General features: G+C 34.6%; 1 protein-coding gene across 23 annotated transcripts in view; it reads right to left on the minus strand.

Moving 5' to 3' along the window:
• BAZ2B (bromodomain adjacent to zinc finger domain 2B) overlaps window positions 1-18,109 on the minus strand; it is a 391,257-nt gene that overhangs the window by 63,292 nt on the left and 309,856 nt on the right. For 16 of the 23 annotated variants that reach the window (XM_046658349.1, XM_046658352.1, XM_046658345.1 and 13 more), the window contains 5 exons: window positions 13,298-13,363; window positions 11,330-11,395; window positions 9,404-9,448; window positions 9,129-9,161; window positions 7,825-7,890 (listed from right to left, as the gene is read on the minus strand). In XM_046658349.1, the coding sequence (XP_046514305.1) occupies window positions 7,825-7,890; window positions 9,129-9,161; window positions 9,404-9,448; window positions 11,330-11,395; window positions 13,298-13,363 (276 nt within the window). The remainder of the gene's footprint in view (window positions 1-7,824; window positions 7,891-9,128; window positions 9,162-9,403; window positions 9,449-11,329; window positions 11,396-13,297; window positions 13,364-18,109) is intronic. The other 7 variants (XM_046658357.1, XM_046658359.1, XM_046658353.1 and 4 more) reach the window with 2 other exon arrangements.

The following is an 18,109-nucleotide window of genomic DNA, read 5'->3' on the forward strand; positions in this document are numbered from 1 at the left end:
TTATTATCTGACAATTTTCCCAGAAACTGAAGTTTAAAGTGGCATGCTTCTTCAGGCCAAATTTGAAGATGTTGAAATTTCTGTAGTATTCTCTCTTCTAGACTTCGTATACTGTTTGAAAGAGCAACATATTCCTCACTTGTCACCTATGCTTTTCTTGACAAATTAAGTTGCCATGTTTAATCCTACATCTAATTTCTATAATATTATATTTAGTTGCTATGTCAAATATTAGGATTTCACAATGGAACTTTCTGATTTTGCAAGGTTAGTTCACAACAGATCTTTGACCCACCAGAGATAAGACTTACTAAACCTGTCGTAATATGAAAAGAACGTTAAAACATATTTTACATTAATATTGGTCGAACTTCAGGGCAATAATTTAGACTTCCTACAAATGACTACAAAACATAGCGTACGCCTATACTTTAGATTGACTCTAAATAATTCCAAGCCAGTTAGTATGCCTCCTCCCAGTTGTTTTTGGCCTTCATTCCCCCTACTCCCACAGTTTTCTAGATGCAGAAATTCTTAAATAAATATGGATTCTTGGAATATAAGTTGTTTATAATAAAATATCTTTTTATCATTTTTATTACAGAAATAGAATTTTTTGTATCAAAATACTACAAATATGTTAGTTAAGAAGTCATTTAAATTTCATTTCAAAGTTGAAATTTCTTTTGACAGCCAATGCATTAAATCCAGATTATCTTAAACAGCCCAAAATACTTACGGTGAAAATATAAAACCCAGTGTTTTACTCACATAAAAAAGATTATTTTAGGGACTCCAAAGCATAAATTAAAGTATTTCCAGAAATCCATAGCACAATAACAAATGTATGAAATAAATTTATTTTATTTTAGAATTATAGAAGTTTAAAAACCAAACAATAAATGTGGTAGAACGACCTGTTATTGTTAAGTTTTACAACTTATCAGAGTGCAAAACTGGCCATTTTTAAGAGACCATGTTGCAAAGACGCCTATGTTTTCTGAATTTTACGATTCTACTGGGTCTCTTACATGTTTGTTCTGGGCATAATTAGGAGAATACATTTCTTTTGACAGCAGCTTGTACTTACATTTCAGAGACATAAATATAATTTAAGAGACACAGGTTTACCTCAGGGTGCAGGAAGAATAGAAGTGTTAGATAAGATTAATACATCGGTCCTTTTATAGAAGACAGATATAAAGAATAAAAATGATACTGTTTTAGGGTCACATATTGAGTATGAGTAGAACAATCAGGATAGTTTTTCTTAAAGGTCCTGTTTTTACATTTAAGATATTATGAAAATTTGGTTTAAACAAATAAAAAAGTTACGAATCACATGATTAAGAATTCCTTATATTTTATATTTTTAATTAAAATCATATTTTATTTATATTTTATAGGTATAAAATATTTAGAAATAAAACCTCCCAGTTATCACATTTGGTTACAATCCACTGAAGTATTGCACAGAACTCTGTCCTGACTTTCCATTAAGTATCTTTAAATACGTGTAGAATAGCTACTGTACAAATGTCTCCGAAATTAAAATCCAAACTGTTAATAATTCTTGAGTCAGAGATTTTAATATATTTACATTAAATTGATAACAATTCTTTCCAAAATCTACTTTGTCACATGATACTTAATATTTTATTGTATAGATAATATAAAATCATTTTGTTTTTAAAGAAAATTTAATTTTAAAACTGAAATAAAGTACATTATAAGTACACTGTTTAAGTGCGATACATGAGTATGTCATGTAAGTATATTTACTATGTCTTCAACTGAAAAATAGGTTTGCTTAAACAAAACTGTCTATATGTGCAATTCTACTTTTCATTTTTCACTAATGATTAATATAAACATAAGATTATAAAATATTCTCATGACTTGAATCACTGGGGGAGGGGTTATGCATCTTTTCTGCTTTCAAATTGTTTATTAGATGACTTCTGAAATCTAAACTACTCTCTACTATTTTATGGTTTTATCTCTCAAAGTGCTGACACAGTCACTCTGTGATAGATGCATGTTTAACAACCTTTTGTAGTTTATTGATCCTTGGGGAGACATACAAAAGACTGCTATGGTTACTATGGGTGATTATTCAGTTAATATGAGTAAAGTGATTACAAATTTGTGACTGGTACAGTTTGAAGTTTTTAGAAATGAAACGAGATTTTTGAGCTACTTTGTCACTTTGTTTAAAATAAGCTAAGTTTCCAGGGAATAGGAATAATGAAAGCAGATGTATTTCATATTACTTGAATTACACTAGGAAATAAACCTTCTTTATTCATGAGGCTAAAGACTATTCCTTCTACATTATGTTATGAAAATATTTATGAACTATGATGATATACTAATGATCCTTTAAAATTAATATGATAATAATAAGGTAATTTACATAAGTCTGAATATTCTTACTAATCACAGTATATAAAGGAAAAACTATAGAAATTAGATATCTAAATTAGAGAACCAATATAAATTTTGGATTTTTTTATATTGAGTTATACTAAATCAAAAAGTAAGATCAGTGTAGTGTACACAGAGAAACATAGAAGTGGTGTTTCTGTTACCTTCTTACTTTGACGGATATGGGGAGTTTCTTGGAATAATTTCAGATGTTACAGGAGACTTTTAATTAACAATGTGAAAGCAATTTATTTTTTTAACCTCATAATTCTTTAAACATTATTCATAACATTTGAATTTTTATCCTATTTTTCTTTCTTCACAATTTAATAATTAAATGTAAAGGTGTTAAAGTTTAGAATCAACTGTCACACGTAGGCCAATTCAGAATTTTGAGTTGGCCATGCTTAAGTATCATATGGTCTTAACTTCACAATAAAGTTTGCTCTTTTAATAGTTAATAACAGAAACAAATGACAGATTAGGCTATTAGGAGGTATTAGGAGGCAGAACTTGAAGTCAAGATACGCCCATTGTTGGCATTAAACTAGTTACATCTTGTACATGTCAAGTAATAATGAGGAAATGGACAAGCATATTTAGGAATATTTTGTTAATATTCACTGGAGGTATAAGTTTATGTAAAAGATTTTGTAAAAGTTTGGATCATTGCAAAAAAACATGCCTAGTTACTGCTTAACGGTTTATATTGTAAAGTTTTCTCTCTCTGATCTGATAGAATGTGTCTTTAATATTCTTTCTGTTTTTCCCACAGTATCTGATTTAATGCTGTGTACACAATAGCAGTTTAAGAAATTTAAAAAATACTTAGTTGATCACAGATCTATAGGTACCATTCAACAGAGGAACACAATTTAAAATCAGAATAACTGGTAAAATTATCTAGTCCTGTTCACAGGTCTACATTTATCAGAGGATAACATTTTTTTTTAAAGATTGGCACCTGAGCTAACATGTGTTGCCAATCTTCCTCTTTTTTTCTTCTTCTTCTTCTCCCCAAAGCGCCCCCAGTACACAGTTGCACATTCTAGTTGCAGGTCCTTCTGGTGGTTGTGCTATGTGGCACACCGCCTCAGCACGGCCCCAAGAGTGGTGCCATGTCCACACCCAGGATCCGAACTGGTGAAACCCTGGGCCGCCAAAGCGGAGTATGTGAATTTAACCACTCAGCCACGGGGTGGGTCCCAACAGTATTTTAAGAACTCAGTTTTACCTATGGGATTCTCTCAAACATTCTAATAAGGGATTATTTGTGACATATGTTATTGTTATTTTTAAATAATAGTTCCTTCAATGTTTAACTTTAAAAAAAGAAAGCCACCTAAAGTAAAATAAAATACAAAGATTTCATAATTATTATATAAAGATAACTATGTAGACAGAAAACATAATGATATACTCATTCTTCAATGATTTTGTTTTATCCTCAGTTTGTTTTCTTAGCACTTTAACTGTCACTTTCATTTTAACCCTATCATTCATTCATTCATTCATTCAACTCCCATTTTCTTCTTTTTTAGATTGGCACCTGAGCTAACATCTGTTGCCTATCTTCTTCTTCTTCTTCTTCTCCCTGAAGCCCCCCAGTACATAGTTGTATATTCTAGTTTTAGGTACTTCTAGTTGTGCTATGTGGGACACCTGCCTCATCATGGCATGATAAATGATGCTAGGTCCACGCCCAGGATCTGAACCAGTGAAACCCTGGGCCACAAAAGGGGAGCATGCGCACTTAACCACTTGGCCATGGGGCAGCCCTCAACTCCAATTTTCTAAGCACCTACTGTATACTTGACTCTAACCAAGGCAGTGGTGATACAAAGGTATATAAGGTGGACAAGATTACTGTCCTCATAGATCTCACATTTGGGGAGGAGATAGACCATAAACAAGTATAAAATAAATAAGATGATGGAATGGAGTTGCAGAGGTGAGGTATAAGAAAAGGCAAAATTGGGTGTTCTGGGAAGGTCTCTTTGACAAGTTAACATTAGATCTATGAGTGAATAACAAATAAGAACCACTTGAATATTTGATGGAAGAACTGCAACAGTAAAAACCTTTTGTTTAGGAATAATAAAAAGACAAAAATGACTGGAGTATAGGACATAAGGGACAAATGTATGAGGTAAAGTTGGAGTGGTAGGCAGAGATCAGAGCATGTGGGACTGGTATGTCATGGTGAGGAATCTGGACTTTATTACAGTTGCAATGAGAAGCCACTGGATGGTGTTAAGATGTAATCCGGCTTACTTTCTGAAAGATCACTCTGGCTGCTCTGTGGAGAATGCATAGGGAGTGCTGAGGAAAGCAAGGATGAAAGCAGGGAAATCAGGTTCTATAAGTTATTACGTTATGTATATATGCACATTGCTGGGAGCCGTCAGCCTACAAGTTAAGCCTCTGCCTTGTGACACGGTCCGGGAGAGAGAGGAGGGGACACACGGCGACCCTCAAGGGATTCTACCAGGTTGCCCCTGCAACAAGTCTCCCTGGTACTTCTGACTTTCCTGCTTCTGCTCACTCTGTTCTGCACCTGGGGTTATTTCAGGGGAAGTCAGCCCAGCCCTGGGAATGAGAATGATACATTGCAATATTCTAGGGAAAGTTCTGGGGAAAAACATCTTCTAGGGAAAGAACATTTTGACCCATCCTTTGGTCGGGTGGAGCGATAGGAGTGGAGAGGGAACAAAGAAATCTGTGGCCCCCACAGATCTCTCTGGGAGGACAGTGGTTGCCACGGCCCATTGAGTCAGGAGGCCGCTGGGGGTAGCCTCCTTGAAGTAAAGAATTATAGAAGCTTGACTCCCCCCGGGCCTACACACAATCAATTGCTCTTAGGACTATTGTCTACCTTGCAATCAATTGCTCTTAGGACTATTGTCTACCTTGCAAAAACCCGCTAACGCGAGCCAAAAATATGTACTGGGACTGTTTCATGAAATCATCCTTGCATACCCTGAACCCTATATAAATCATACATATACAAACTAAAGTTAGACTTGGACACCAAACTCCTTGTCTCACTGCCTCCTCCTTCGCCGACGCCGTCCATCCCTCAGGAGACCTGGATCCGGCTGGGGCTGGACCCCGGCAGCACATATTTACTTTTTGTTTGTTTGTTTGTTTAATATTTTGGCATGGTTGCCTTGACACTTCTTTTCTAAATACTTCTGCTTGATGTGGGCAGCCCTAGCAAGAACTTGTATTGCTCCAGTATAGGTGGGTTAATTTCCCTTTAGATCCTTCTCACTTTATCTGGTACTTGGTTTTATACTTGTAAGTACTTCAGATTGAAGGGAGAATATTCTACACACTATTCACATTTCTTTCTTCGGAGGATGAAGGCAGCTAGGAGAGGGAGAGCTGTACCTGGTTTCTCATATTCCTTTCCACGTTATATTGGAAGCACTGTACTGATTGACTCTATCTAGTCAAGGGCATATCATTTTCCTATGAAAGGTGCTCTTGGGCTTTGATTCCTGGAAGATTTAATTTTAATTATCTTCATTTATCCTGGGCTGCTACTTTCCACTCAACCTCAACCTTACCCACCTCTCTTCAGCACTTTTCCTACTCTCCTCCCAGGCCACCGGGGCAAACATGGAAAACCAACAGAAGACATCGTGTCTTTTGGGTCTTTTGGGTACCTCTTAACCCAGGCATTCTCTCCCTCAGATGGTCTTATCCTTACATTTCTCTTGCGTCTCCCCTTCTGCTAAATCCTAGTATGTCTGAAGATAATGCTTTGGGTTATTTTCATTATTCCGCTTTCCTTAGCTTTCCTTCTTGCCAAGAAAAATCACAACAAGCCCTGTTTCTTTTCAGTCCTTCTGGTAAGAAAAATACTTGGTAGGGAAGAACTTATCTCTTGAGGGATTTTCCAGGTTTTTTCCTGAGTTACTCCCTCAGTTCCTATCTCTCCAGATTAGAGGAAATAAGGTTGAGCTTTCAGAATTTTAATTAATCCTCTGCCCTATTCATTCTACCACCCATACTGCTTTCAGAAGGGAAGAGAGAGAGCAGCCATGCCAATTCCTGGAATGTGTTACCTCTCTCTTTTCCTGCCTGTCACTTCTCAGAGATTATGGTCATAAATCCGTGCATAAATTCCATCATTATGTTAGGTGTAGAGGGTGTCAATGGGCCCGGATAATTGACAGGGTAGGGAAAAAAAGACAGTAGGTAAAACGTTAGGGCAAAACTTCTGTAAAGTTTAGGAGAGTCAAAGAAAGTGATTGTTGAAGAGCCTTTAGAGGTGATCTATGTTAGTGGTTCCCAACCCTGACTATGCATCTTGCTAGGCCCCCTCTACACAGCAAACACCTACGTAGCAAAAACAAGTGTAAGCACTATGTGGTGCCAAGCATTGTTCCAAGAACTTTACACATGCACTCACACAGATACACACCCATCTAATCATCACTACAAATCCTATGGGAAAAAATTGAATCACAGAGAAGTTAAATAACTTGCCCAAGGTCATATAGCTGAAAAGTACTGAAACCAGAAGTCAAATCCAGGTAACTTGGTTATAATGCTCAGGTTCCTAAACAACACACATATTGTCTCTACATATCAGAAATCTGTAACGTAACTTAAGCCAGAGCTGAGGTCAAAATGCTAAAATACAGGCCTTTCAACTTCTAGACTGTTATTTTCATTAATTCTCACTTATTAAATACTTGGTAATCTTATAATCCTAGGAGGTAGGTATCATTATCTCAATTTCAAAGAAGAAATAGCCTGAAGAGGTAAAGCAAGTTGGTTCAGAGCCAGTATGTGAATCTGAGTCTCTCAAACTCCACAGCCCTGGTTATAATGCCCATACCTCTATTCAAGTGTTTTAATGCAGAATGCATTCCTTTGTAACATTTAACTGTTAATTAATTTCTATTAAATTCCAAATAAGCTTATTTTGACTTATTTCAATAATTGTCTTATTTTGAATTATCTGTTAAAAGTTTATCTTAAGAAAAGTACTTAGTACTAATTTTACACGTAGAATGCTAAAGAATAATTCTGATGGCAGAAGTCCACGGCTGGACTGACTTGTTTGAATCAGGACACACAGGACTTGTCTAGGTATGCTGTAACATTAATTTTGTGAAATTCTGGTTACAGTAACGGCTACTTTTATCCAAATGAATGTCATTCATTACATTAAAAAAGATAACTAAAATCTCAGCCAAGGCATACATTGGAATCCTTACATTCTTTTATGTTCTAACACTTAGTTATTGTTTCTAACCTTTGGTTTGCCAGTAAATCATGACAAACCAATACGCTGAAAAATTTATACATAGAAGTGCCAATGCTTTAGGAAAAAATATTAATTTATGACAAGGTAACATTTTTCCAGAAACATATACTTACTTCTGCTTTTTTACGAGCTTCTATAGCTTTCATAAGCATCATATGTTGTCGCCTTCTCTCTCGTTCCTATTAGGCCAGATAAAATTAGGAAAATAACTCAACCACAGTTAATAGCTTGATTTACGAATGAAAAAAACAAAACAAAACAAAACAAAACAAATTCAGTATAGCATGTTTAGCATTTATAGACAAGTCACAGTAAATACTAAATATAAGACAAGAATGGCCAGTCTGTGCATGTTTTAGTTCAGGTTTAGAAAGCAAATACAAGAACAATCAAAAGCAAAAAGGTAAAGCAATGAACATGGAGACAGTGTAAACAGAAGCATACAAGATTTACTCATGGTCAGTTGTGATGCTCCTTCAAAAGCTGGCAGAACAAAAAGCATAATGGTTGGCTGGAACAGGTCAGTTACCTTACATCTGCTATTAGAAAAACCACAAATATGTACTGTAGCCAATTAAACTAGAGGTTGTGGTGTTAAATTTTTAGATCAGGCAGAAATTGATCTATAATCACTTTCACTTCATGGTTTTAGAATTAGTTATTTTTATTTCAAGTACACTATCATTTTGTAAATCCAATAAACCACCAACAAATTAGAAAGTTTTTTAAAGCTATTATACCAATTTAAACTAATTGTGGTTCATATACCAACACCAATGAAATGAGATATTCCTATTTACTGATGTCTGCCACTTGATGCGCTACTTAAAGCCACAAAAGCTGCACCACGGGCTAATAAGTGAAATCTAAAATGCACAGTATGAAAACAAGGTAAGCACTAGCTTACTTTGATAATCTCACTTTATTTTAAAATAAAAAATCTCATAGTTATAATATTTAATTGATTCTTTTCGTTTAAATGTATGTGGTCCCCCCAAAGGGATATTTCTAAAATTATTTCTAAAATTTGTCTATAAAACAAGAATATATTTCATATTCTCTCATCAACCTAACTCAAAATTCCCATTGTATTCAATGGCAGTTTTGCACCTAGAATGATGGGAGAATATGGGTCATAATTGTATCTAATTGTAATGTGACCCAACATTGTGACATCAGTAATGTAAGTTTTTAGACAGCATCTTTATAGAAGGCTTGCACTATTCAATTAAAAATCTTGGAGATGTATCACACTTCTTTATAGACAGACAAGCAGATGTATGCAATGCACTGTGCTGTAAAGCCATGCAGCAGTATGTAATATGACAGCAGCCAGTGCTACACTTTATGCATTGCTATGACAACCATATCACAACCAAATCACAATGCGGTGTTAGATGTACAAAAATAAACATACCCATACCATATCTAGTCTATGCCTCTCCAACTCCTGGTAGAAAGAGTTGGCACAACATTATGAAACAGAAATCACAGAGTCATGAAACCAATTTTTAACCCCCCAAAAGACACCAATACCAAAGCAAGGCAATAAACTCTAAGATGAAGGAAAAACTTAAGCAGGAATTATATTGGAAATTTTTAAGAAAATATTTCGAAGAGTTTCCCCAAAATAGATTTAAGAAAATTACAACATATACATTTCAATAATTGTATAACTATATGTATACAGACCTGATGCTTCAGAAGAACAGCTTGTTGTCTTCTCATTTCTTTTTCCTTAAAAATAAGAAACTTTTAATATATGATTTGCAGAGAAGATTTAGAATATGCTACAAGTATTAAAAGTTCCTTTTCTGAGATTCTATAGCTTTCCATCAGGCTGAACCACATAAAACGGCAACTACTCAATAACTTTTTACTTATAAAATTGAAGGGGCCAGCCCAGTGGCGCAGTGGTTAAGTGTGCACATTTCGCTTCAGCGGCCTGGGGTTCACCGGTTTGGATCCCTGGTGCGGACATGGCACTGCTCAGCAACCCATGTTGTGGTAGGCGTCCCACATATAAAGTAGAGGAAGAGGGGCATGGATGTTAGCTCAGGGCCAGTCTTCCTCAGCAAAAAGAGGAGGATTGGCGGTAGTTAGCTCAGGGCTAATCTTCCTCAAAAAAAAAAAATAATTGAAAGTTCATATGGTCCTACCTAATACATAAAAACTGTATGATACTAGCAAGGATCTTTATTTAATAGCCATTTAAACTTAAATTCAATGACCTAACAGCATGCTTCAATGGCACATTCACTTAACTGATTAGCTAGACAGTCAGAGCATATTGGATACAACTGGCACATTTAAAAATTATTTTAATCCATTATGGTGCAATGCTCAAAGTGAGCTGCTTAGAACTCTCTCCACTCTGAATATAAATTTCCACATATATTCTATAATTAACAGAACTTATGTCATTTCTATACACTGTATATGAACGAAAGTGACAAGAGACAATGGGATCAGTTTGAGATTTTCATGTCCACCTTTGATTCAGGGCACCATGCCAAGGGGCTGGGGCTTAATGCAAACAATTCTATGAACATTACCGACTTAAATATTTTTATAAAGATAAAACAGAGATAAAATTAATATTAAGGGCAGTCATGAAAAGGGGTAGAAATCTAAAGAACAAAGTTGCCTTTCTATAAAGGCAACAAATATTTTCCTGGCTTTTGTAAGATATATTTGTGGTGGCTGTCTCCAGAACCAGTAGGATCACTTGGCTACCCTCTTTCAGTAATCAATTATCAGAAAAAGCGGAAGGTAAGGGATGGAATGAGTGTGTATGGGGGGGTGGCGGGGGGGGGGCTGGAGGGTACTACTCTCTTACGCTTCATGCCAGAAAATCAAAAACAAAACACTCCCAAACAATACTTGAAGTTACAGTACTTAACAATGGCTAATTTTATTATTGGTAAATAACAGTTGATAAAGTTAGGTTTTGTTTCTGTAGGCCTTTCTTTTTTTGTTTTTTTTTAAAGATTGGCACCTGAGCTAACATCTGTTGCCAATTTTCTTCTTTTTTTTTTTTCTTCTTCTTCTCCTCCCCAAAGCCCCCCAGTACATAGTTGTATATTCTAGTTGTAGGTCCTTCTGGCTCTGCTATGTGGGACACCGCCTCAGTGGTGAAACCCTGGGCAACTGAAGCGGAGTGCGTGAACTTAACTACTCGGCCACGGGGCCAGCCCTGGCTTTTCACTTTTGAATAGTTAAAATAGTTGCTGGACATTAACAAAGAGAAAGTTAAAATCTAAGATACGAATCAGATTTGGGACACAATTTGAAACATAAATGACATAAAATAGTTTTTTGGCGATCATTCTTATCCAGCAACGCTACATATAGCTGTTATGCAATAGTTTGCATTTCTGATTGCATGTCTGCTATTTAAAGAGCTCAAAGCATCACATAAAATCTATAAAATGAGATAAAAATGTATACATACCATGTACAATAAAAGCATACAATATACAGATGTATCTGTACTCAGCATTTTTTTAGATAGCCATTTTGAGGAGAGCTATTTTTTACCATATAATTGATACTGGTATAATATCATATAGTTTTTATTTTTAAAACATAAAAACTCTGCTTCTCATCTAAACTAACCTTTATTCGTTTCTCGGCCTCCAATAATTTGGCATTTGCCGCTTCTTCCTTCTTTTTCTTTTTAGCCTGTGTATGTGAAACAGTTCTCAAAGTCAGGCAACAGCACCACTACAGCTTGAAAATAATCTCAGACTTGAAAATGGAGCTACATACCTCACAAGGTACAAAACAATACATAACACAGATGTGGACAATTACAAATTTTCCCCCAGTTAACATTATATTTAACATACTAATTTCATTTCTAACATATAGATTAGCATTAAGATATACCAAAATTTTTAAATTCATGAGTATGTCAGCTTTTCTTGTTTTTGTCAAAAGCTGTTAAAAGTCTGAAATAATTGAGTGTTTATGTTATTTTACTTTAAAACATAATCACAAAAAAGAATTTTGTCATTATTGCTGTTTCTCCTGATTTTTAAAAGCAAAACATGATCACTGTAAAAAATTCAGAAAACAGTATAAATTTTAACTGATAAATAAAAGTTATTTAAAAAATAAGTCAGTAACATTTAAAAAATGCACATGCCCACTTTATTTGAAATTTCTTTTTTAATACTTGAAATTTGAGAGAAATAAATCCATACTCAGCAGATTCAAATAAAACATTAAATCTGATTTTTCCTAGCTGTATACTGTGGTTAAATTCAAGGTTTTTGTTTATTTTTTAATGGAATGGAAACTTACAATCTTTGATAAAGCACATTTTGAATATCAAGATCATGCTATCAAATTTGAGCTTCATAATCTTAAAGTCATTAACTACGTAGACGTGTCATAACTATCTAGTAGTTGTCAACTTACGTTAAGACAGGAATATTTTCGATTTGGGGTTTTTTAAAGTTAATTTGAAATGGATAAAGGAATATGTGTATATTTCTAGAAGGGATAAAACTCGTAACATTGAAAACCTCAGTTATCCGGAGCTCTCAGGTAATAAATTGTTCTTTATTGCAATCGTTTCTTGAATAGCTGAGAGGTTATAATTCTGAACATTACAAGTTTATTTTCACAATTTTGAATGGAAACAATTTTGAGATCTATGCCTGCTTAGAAACAGTACACTAAACATAATTTGGTTTTTTCTTGATGACTGGGGCAATTATTCTGAATATCAGTTATTATACTGCATAATTTTTTTTGAAAGATTTTATTTTATTTCCTTTTTTCTCCCCACAGCCCCCAGTACATAGTTGTATATTCTTCGTTGTGGGTCCTTCTAGTTGTGGTATGTGGGACGCTGCCTCAGCGTGGTTTTGATGAGTAGTGCCATGTCCGCACCCAGGATTTGAACCAACAGAACACTGGGCCGCCTGCAGCGGAGTGCGCGAACTTAACCACTCGGCCAGGGGCCAGGCCCTATACTGCACAATTTGATAGAACAAGGCCTTTTGGCTGTGAAGGTGCTGAAAATTGCTTCCCCCTCAACTAAAAGATTAGAGTTCTTCTGTATTTTCCCCTGCTGTCTTTTGGCTACCACTTTTGCTGATGCCAATATATGTCCTACAGAGCTAGTCCATCAGCTTGCAAAGAAGAGGGGTATAACAGAAAACAGAAAACCGAGCTGGTTAAACTGTTTGTACATTTAAAATTTACTTTTACTTTTGTAATGTTTTTATTTCTAAATTAAAAGCAAATATCTGACTACAAGTCATAATGACTTTTCTAAAAGTAAAGAACATGAGTTTTGGCACATGAACTTTATGACAACTAAATTGGCTGTCCAGAGGTTTTCCATTGTTCTTCTTTCTCCTCTATCTTATTTCCTGGGTTTTTACTGTGAAGATGAGATGAGCTTGCTAAGTAAGGTTCAGGTAAGGTCTTAATGCATTATGTTAAAAGAGAATTTTTGGTGGACATATCGATTCATAAGAGTGAGAGAGCATGCAGATAAAATTTTTATTTTTGCAGATTTGAAAATATATGGCTGTATTAGTTTAATTATACCAAATTAAAGAATTATACCTCTAGAATTTGCTGGGCTCGAAGTTCTTTTTCCATTCTGATTTGTTGTATTCTCTTAATTTTTTCCTGTAGGAAAAATTACGATAATTTAAGATAATGAAATAAACTAAATATCTAGGTGAAAAGTCTTTAAGTAGAATAAAATAATTTAAGACACAAGTACAGAATTACCAACAGTTGTCCATAGAGGATATAAAATTAATTAATTAGCTTAATATTATATATACATTCAGATCAAATTAATGATTTTATAAAATTGCTCAAAACAATTTATAAAATACAAATGTTAAATATGTATATAGAAATCAGGTAAATCAAGCTGATTGAACTCATTTAGCCAGCGGATCTTTACAAATATTTGCAACTACACATAATACTTAATTTGAAATAAATATGAGATAGAATAATATAAAAAATAGTATATCAGGAGTCACAAAACCTACGGCTAGTCCTGAGTTTCTGTCATTCATTGTGTGATCTTGAGCCAATAATAACTACTCTCATATGAAACAGGGAGAAGTGCTTGCCCTTTTTCACTATGTCAGATTAAATAAAAGATACTTAAAAAAGTTTATAGTGCCAGACAATTATAATAGATTATTAACAATTTCCATATTATAGTTTCTTATTTCACATGATAAATAACATGATAATATGACATTGCTTTTAACTACTGTAATAAGCCCAATTCAGAAATCTGTAACATTTGTTAAAAATGGATTAATTACAATTTAACATTCTAGAGAATGATTCACATGACATAACTGGTATTCACATTATCTAAATTTAATGTACTAGTTTTCCTTTTAGAATTCAGTGATCATCTAAATTTTGAAAAAACTTTAAACTTTTGAGTTTAAAAAGTGTTCTCATATGCTATAAGCACATTGTTAATTTCATGTTCATACACTTCTTTGATAGTCCTAAACTGGCAGTGATGAGAATAGACACACAGTTTCCAAAAAAAACACCCAAATTTTCCTAGTTACAAATTGCATTTGCCCTAGGATTTCCAGAGCCAACGCATTTTATAATGTGTATATTACAATACCTGCTCCAATTTCCAGATGCTAGTGGTACTTTTTTAAAGCTATATTTTTTATTTACTTATTTTTTCAATTATTTTATTAAGATCATAATGGTTCATAATGCTGTGTAATTTTGGGTGTACATTATTATTTATCAATTTCTCTATAGACTTCATCATGTTCACCAGTAGTCTAACTTTTGTCTGTTACCATACAAATGTGCCACTTTACTCCTTTTGCCCACTCCCAGCCTCCTTCTCCTCTGGTAACCACTAATCTGTTCTCTTTATCCATGTATTTGTTTATCTTCTACATATGAGTGAAATGATGCAGTATTTCTCTTTCTCTGTCTGGTAAAGCTATGCTTTCATATGTTTTTAAATATTTCTTTTTTTGCACACTGATGTTACTGATTCCCTGCAGGAGTCTACCACAAGATAATGAGATTTATGGCATTACTGTTCTGAATTTAGAAGGCTGGTCATATGCTATGATTTTGCTGTTGGTGGTCCTATTTTGGTTTTAAATATTAATTAAAGCTTGCCAAAAAAAAAAAAAAACCCAAGTCTATCTTTTGTTTCATTTCTGAGTCTTAGAGAAGGTTGGACTTGATCCATATTTGAAGTATTTATTTAGATTAGAACTTGAGACCTAAGTAAAGCATACACTTGATTTAATTTTTCTGCTTCTATCAATCCTAAGGTTATAAGGTGGTATGTTCTCAAGTCAGCAAAAGTCATTCATTGTTCTCTTATGCATGGAGATAAGCATGGAATCTTAGGCTTAAGTATACTCAGTCTAGAGCTTTATCTTAACCGTCCAAGTGATTTATATATATGTACACAGATTTCATAGTGTTTTCATTAGCATTAGCAGAGATGAACATTATTTACAAGTTATTATAATATAGGTTCTCCTTATAATATTGAGTACCCAACCACTGACCTGGGCATTTTACATAAAATATCTTACTGATCATAGAAAAAAACCTGAACATAGGACTTGAAATTATCTTCTTTTCACCTAAGAGAGAATTGAAGTTCCTAGAGAGTAAATATTTTTCCTAAAGCCAAATAGTAAATACAAAGCTCTGGTCAGATTCCAATGCCTTTGTTCCTTCTGTTCATAATAATGCTTCCGGCAAGGCATCCAGAAAATTGCCTTGAGGACTATCTGGTGATATTTTTGGCCTACTAGGTGGAAAAAACAATCCAGAGGAGGAGAAGCACATGCTACTATTTTATTCTAGTCTAAAGCTGACTTTAAAATAGGCATTGTGTAACTGACTCTGTGAGCAGACCTATGCTGTACTTTGATTCACTTTGTTGGCAATAAGGAGTAAGTCAGATAGCATTCTGAGACTAGCCTCAGATAAATATCTTGATGAATATCTAACATCAGCTCATTTGTATTAAAGTGCTAGAACACTGGGACCCCACTGATTTTTTTGACGAGCAGTGAAGACTGCATAGACTTAGGTTGTAACCACTTCAAGACTTTAGGATCACAAAGCTGAATTTAAAGTGCTGATGGGATTTGATGGGTCTCTAGCCACTGGGAAACAGAATAAGCTATAAAAAAGTATAACAGAAACAGTAGTATTTCACTTTAAAATGAAATATGAACTTATTTCTACATATATATGTAATAGCAGTAAATATTTATAATATTTTAATAATTGCATTTATTAGACTTTATACTTTTCAGTCAACCTTACAGTGTCTTCAGCAATCACAAGTAACCAACTAAGGAAGAAATTCAAGTCTACAATTGATTAATTTAAATTATGGTAAAAGAGTATACGATATAGTTTGGTGTATTATATCTGTCTTTTAAAAAGTGAGCACTGGTTTGTGCCAGGTACTGTGGAAGGCACTTTATATTCATTATCTTCATTTAATCTTCAGATAATACAGCTATTTTCTTTTACAACGGAGGAAATAGACTTAGAGGTTAAGTAATTCATCTAAGGTCACAAAATTATTAAGTAGCAGAGCCCATATTCAACTGCAGGCTTCCCGACTACAAACTCTAAATTCTTTTTTTTTTTTTTAAAGATTGGCACCTGAGCTAACAACTGTGGCTAATCTTTGTTTTTCTGCTTTATCTCCCCAAATCCCCCCAGTACATAGTTGTCTACCTTAGTTGCAGGTCCTTAGGCATATGGGACGCCGCCTCAACGTGGCCTGACGAGCGATGCCATGTCCACGCCCAGGATCTGAACCAGCGAAACCCTGGGCCACCACAGCGGAGCACGTGAACTTAACCACTCAGCCACGGGGCCGGTCCCAAACTCTGAATTCTGAATCCCAATTTTATATCAACTCTCTCTAATCATACTGCTTTACTCAATACTGGAAAGAAGCTTAGAGATAACCGCATCAAATGCAGCCCAAGCCACTCATTATTTAGGAGCTATTTATATAATAGCACAATTGAGTTCATTTCATACTCAGAAATAACTACTTGCTGTTTGAAAAAAATTTTGTTTTGGTGAGAAGATTGGCCCTGAGCTAACATCTATGCCAACCTTCCTCCATTCTGTATGTGGGATGCTGCAACAGCATGGCTTGATGAGTGGTGTGTAGGTCTGTGCTTGGGACTGGAACCAGTGAACCCTGGGACACTGAAGTGGAGCATGCAAACCCAATCACTATGCCACTAGGTGGGCCCCTAAAATTTTTTAAAGAATAGTAGTTTATCTCCACTTTCTTTATGCTTTAAAGGTTATGTGAATACAGTCATGCATTGCTTAATGATGGGGATACATTCTGAGAAATGTGTTGTTGTGTGAATATCATAGAATGTACTTACACAAACCTAGATGGTATAGCCTACTACACACCTAGGCTGTATGGTACTAATCTTATGGGACCACCATTGTATATGCAGTTGATCACTGACAAAAACGTCAATATATGGCACGTGACCAAATGTCATGGGAGATGGGAGAACAGTTCACATACTCCCATCTTAAATGAAGTTCACTATCTTATCATGTGATGCTTTCCCTATGAGAATTTAAAATTTCTTTTAAATCTATTTAAAATAGATACATCATCTATCTATACTTAATTTTGAAAATTACAGAGGAGAGGGACATTGTAGATATACAATAGAATGCTGGATATACTGAAATAAAGCTTTCTTCATTTTTTACAGTAGTAATTTTTAAGTAGCTTTGAAAGTATTCAGAAGCAATGGGAGCAAACCTTATTCTACATAACTTGAATTGAATTTTTTACTAGTATTTTACATGTTTTAGAACAACAAGCTTTTCTTATTAAAATGTGAACATTTAAGGGGCCAGCCTGGCAGCATAGTGGTGAAATTTGTGTGTTCCACTCTAGTGGCCTGGGGATTGCAGGTTTGGATCCTGGGTGTGGACCTAGACACCGCTTATCAAGCCATGCTGTGGCAGGCATCCCACATATAAAATACAGGAAGATGGGCACAGATGTTAGCTCAGGGCCAGTCTTCCTCAGGAAAAAGAGGAGGGCTGGCAGCAGATGTTAGCTCAGGGCCAATCTTCCTCACTAAAAATAATAATAATAATAAAATATGTGAACATTAAGCAATATCCTTCATTTGCTGATACATTAGTTTAAAAAGTTTGAAAATTATTCAAGATGTCAACTTATATTCAAAGTCTATCAGGATAGTAAAACTACTTATACAAATTTACTGTTTGGTAATCATTTCCTAAAAAACTTAGAAGACTTAGCTTAAAAATAAGGTGAATTTTAACTAATAGAAGATGACAACTTTCTAAATAAGATACATG

The sequence above is a fragment of the Equus quagga genome, chromosome 4 (genome assembly GCF_021613505.1).
Source record: "Equus quagga isolate Etosha38 chromosome 4, UCLA_HA_Equagga_1.0, whole genome shotgun sequence".
Taxonomy (NCBI): Eukaryota; Metazoa; Chordata; class Mammalia; order Perissodactyla; family Equidae; genus Equus; species Equus quagga.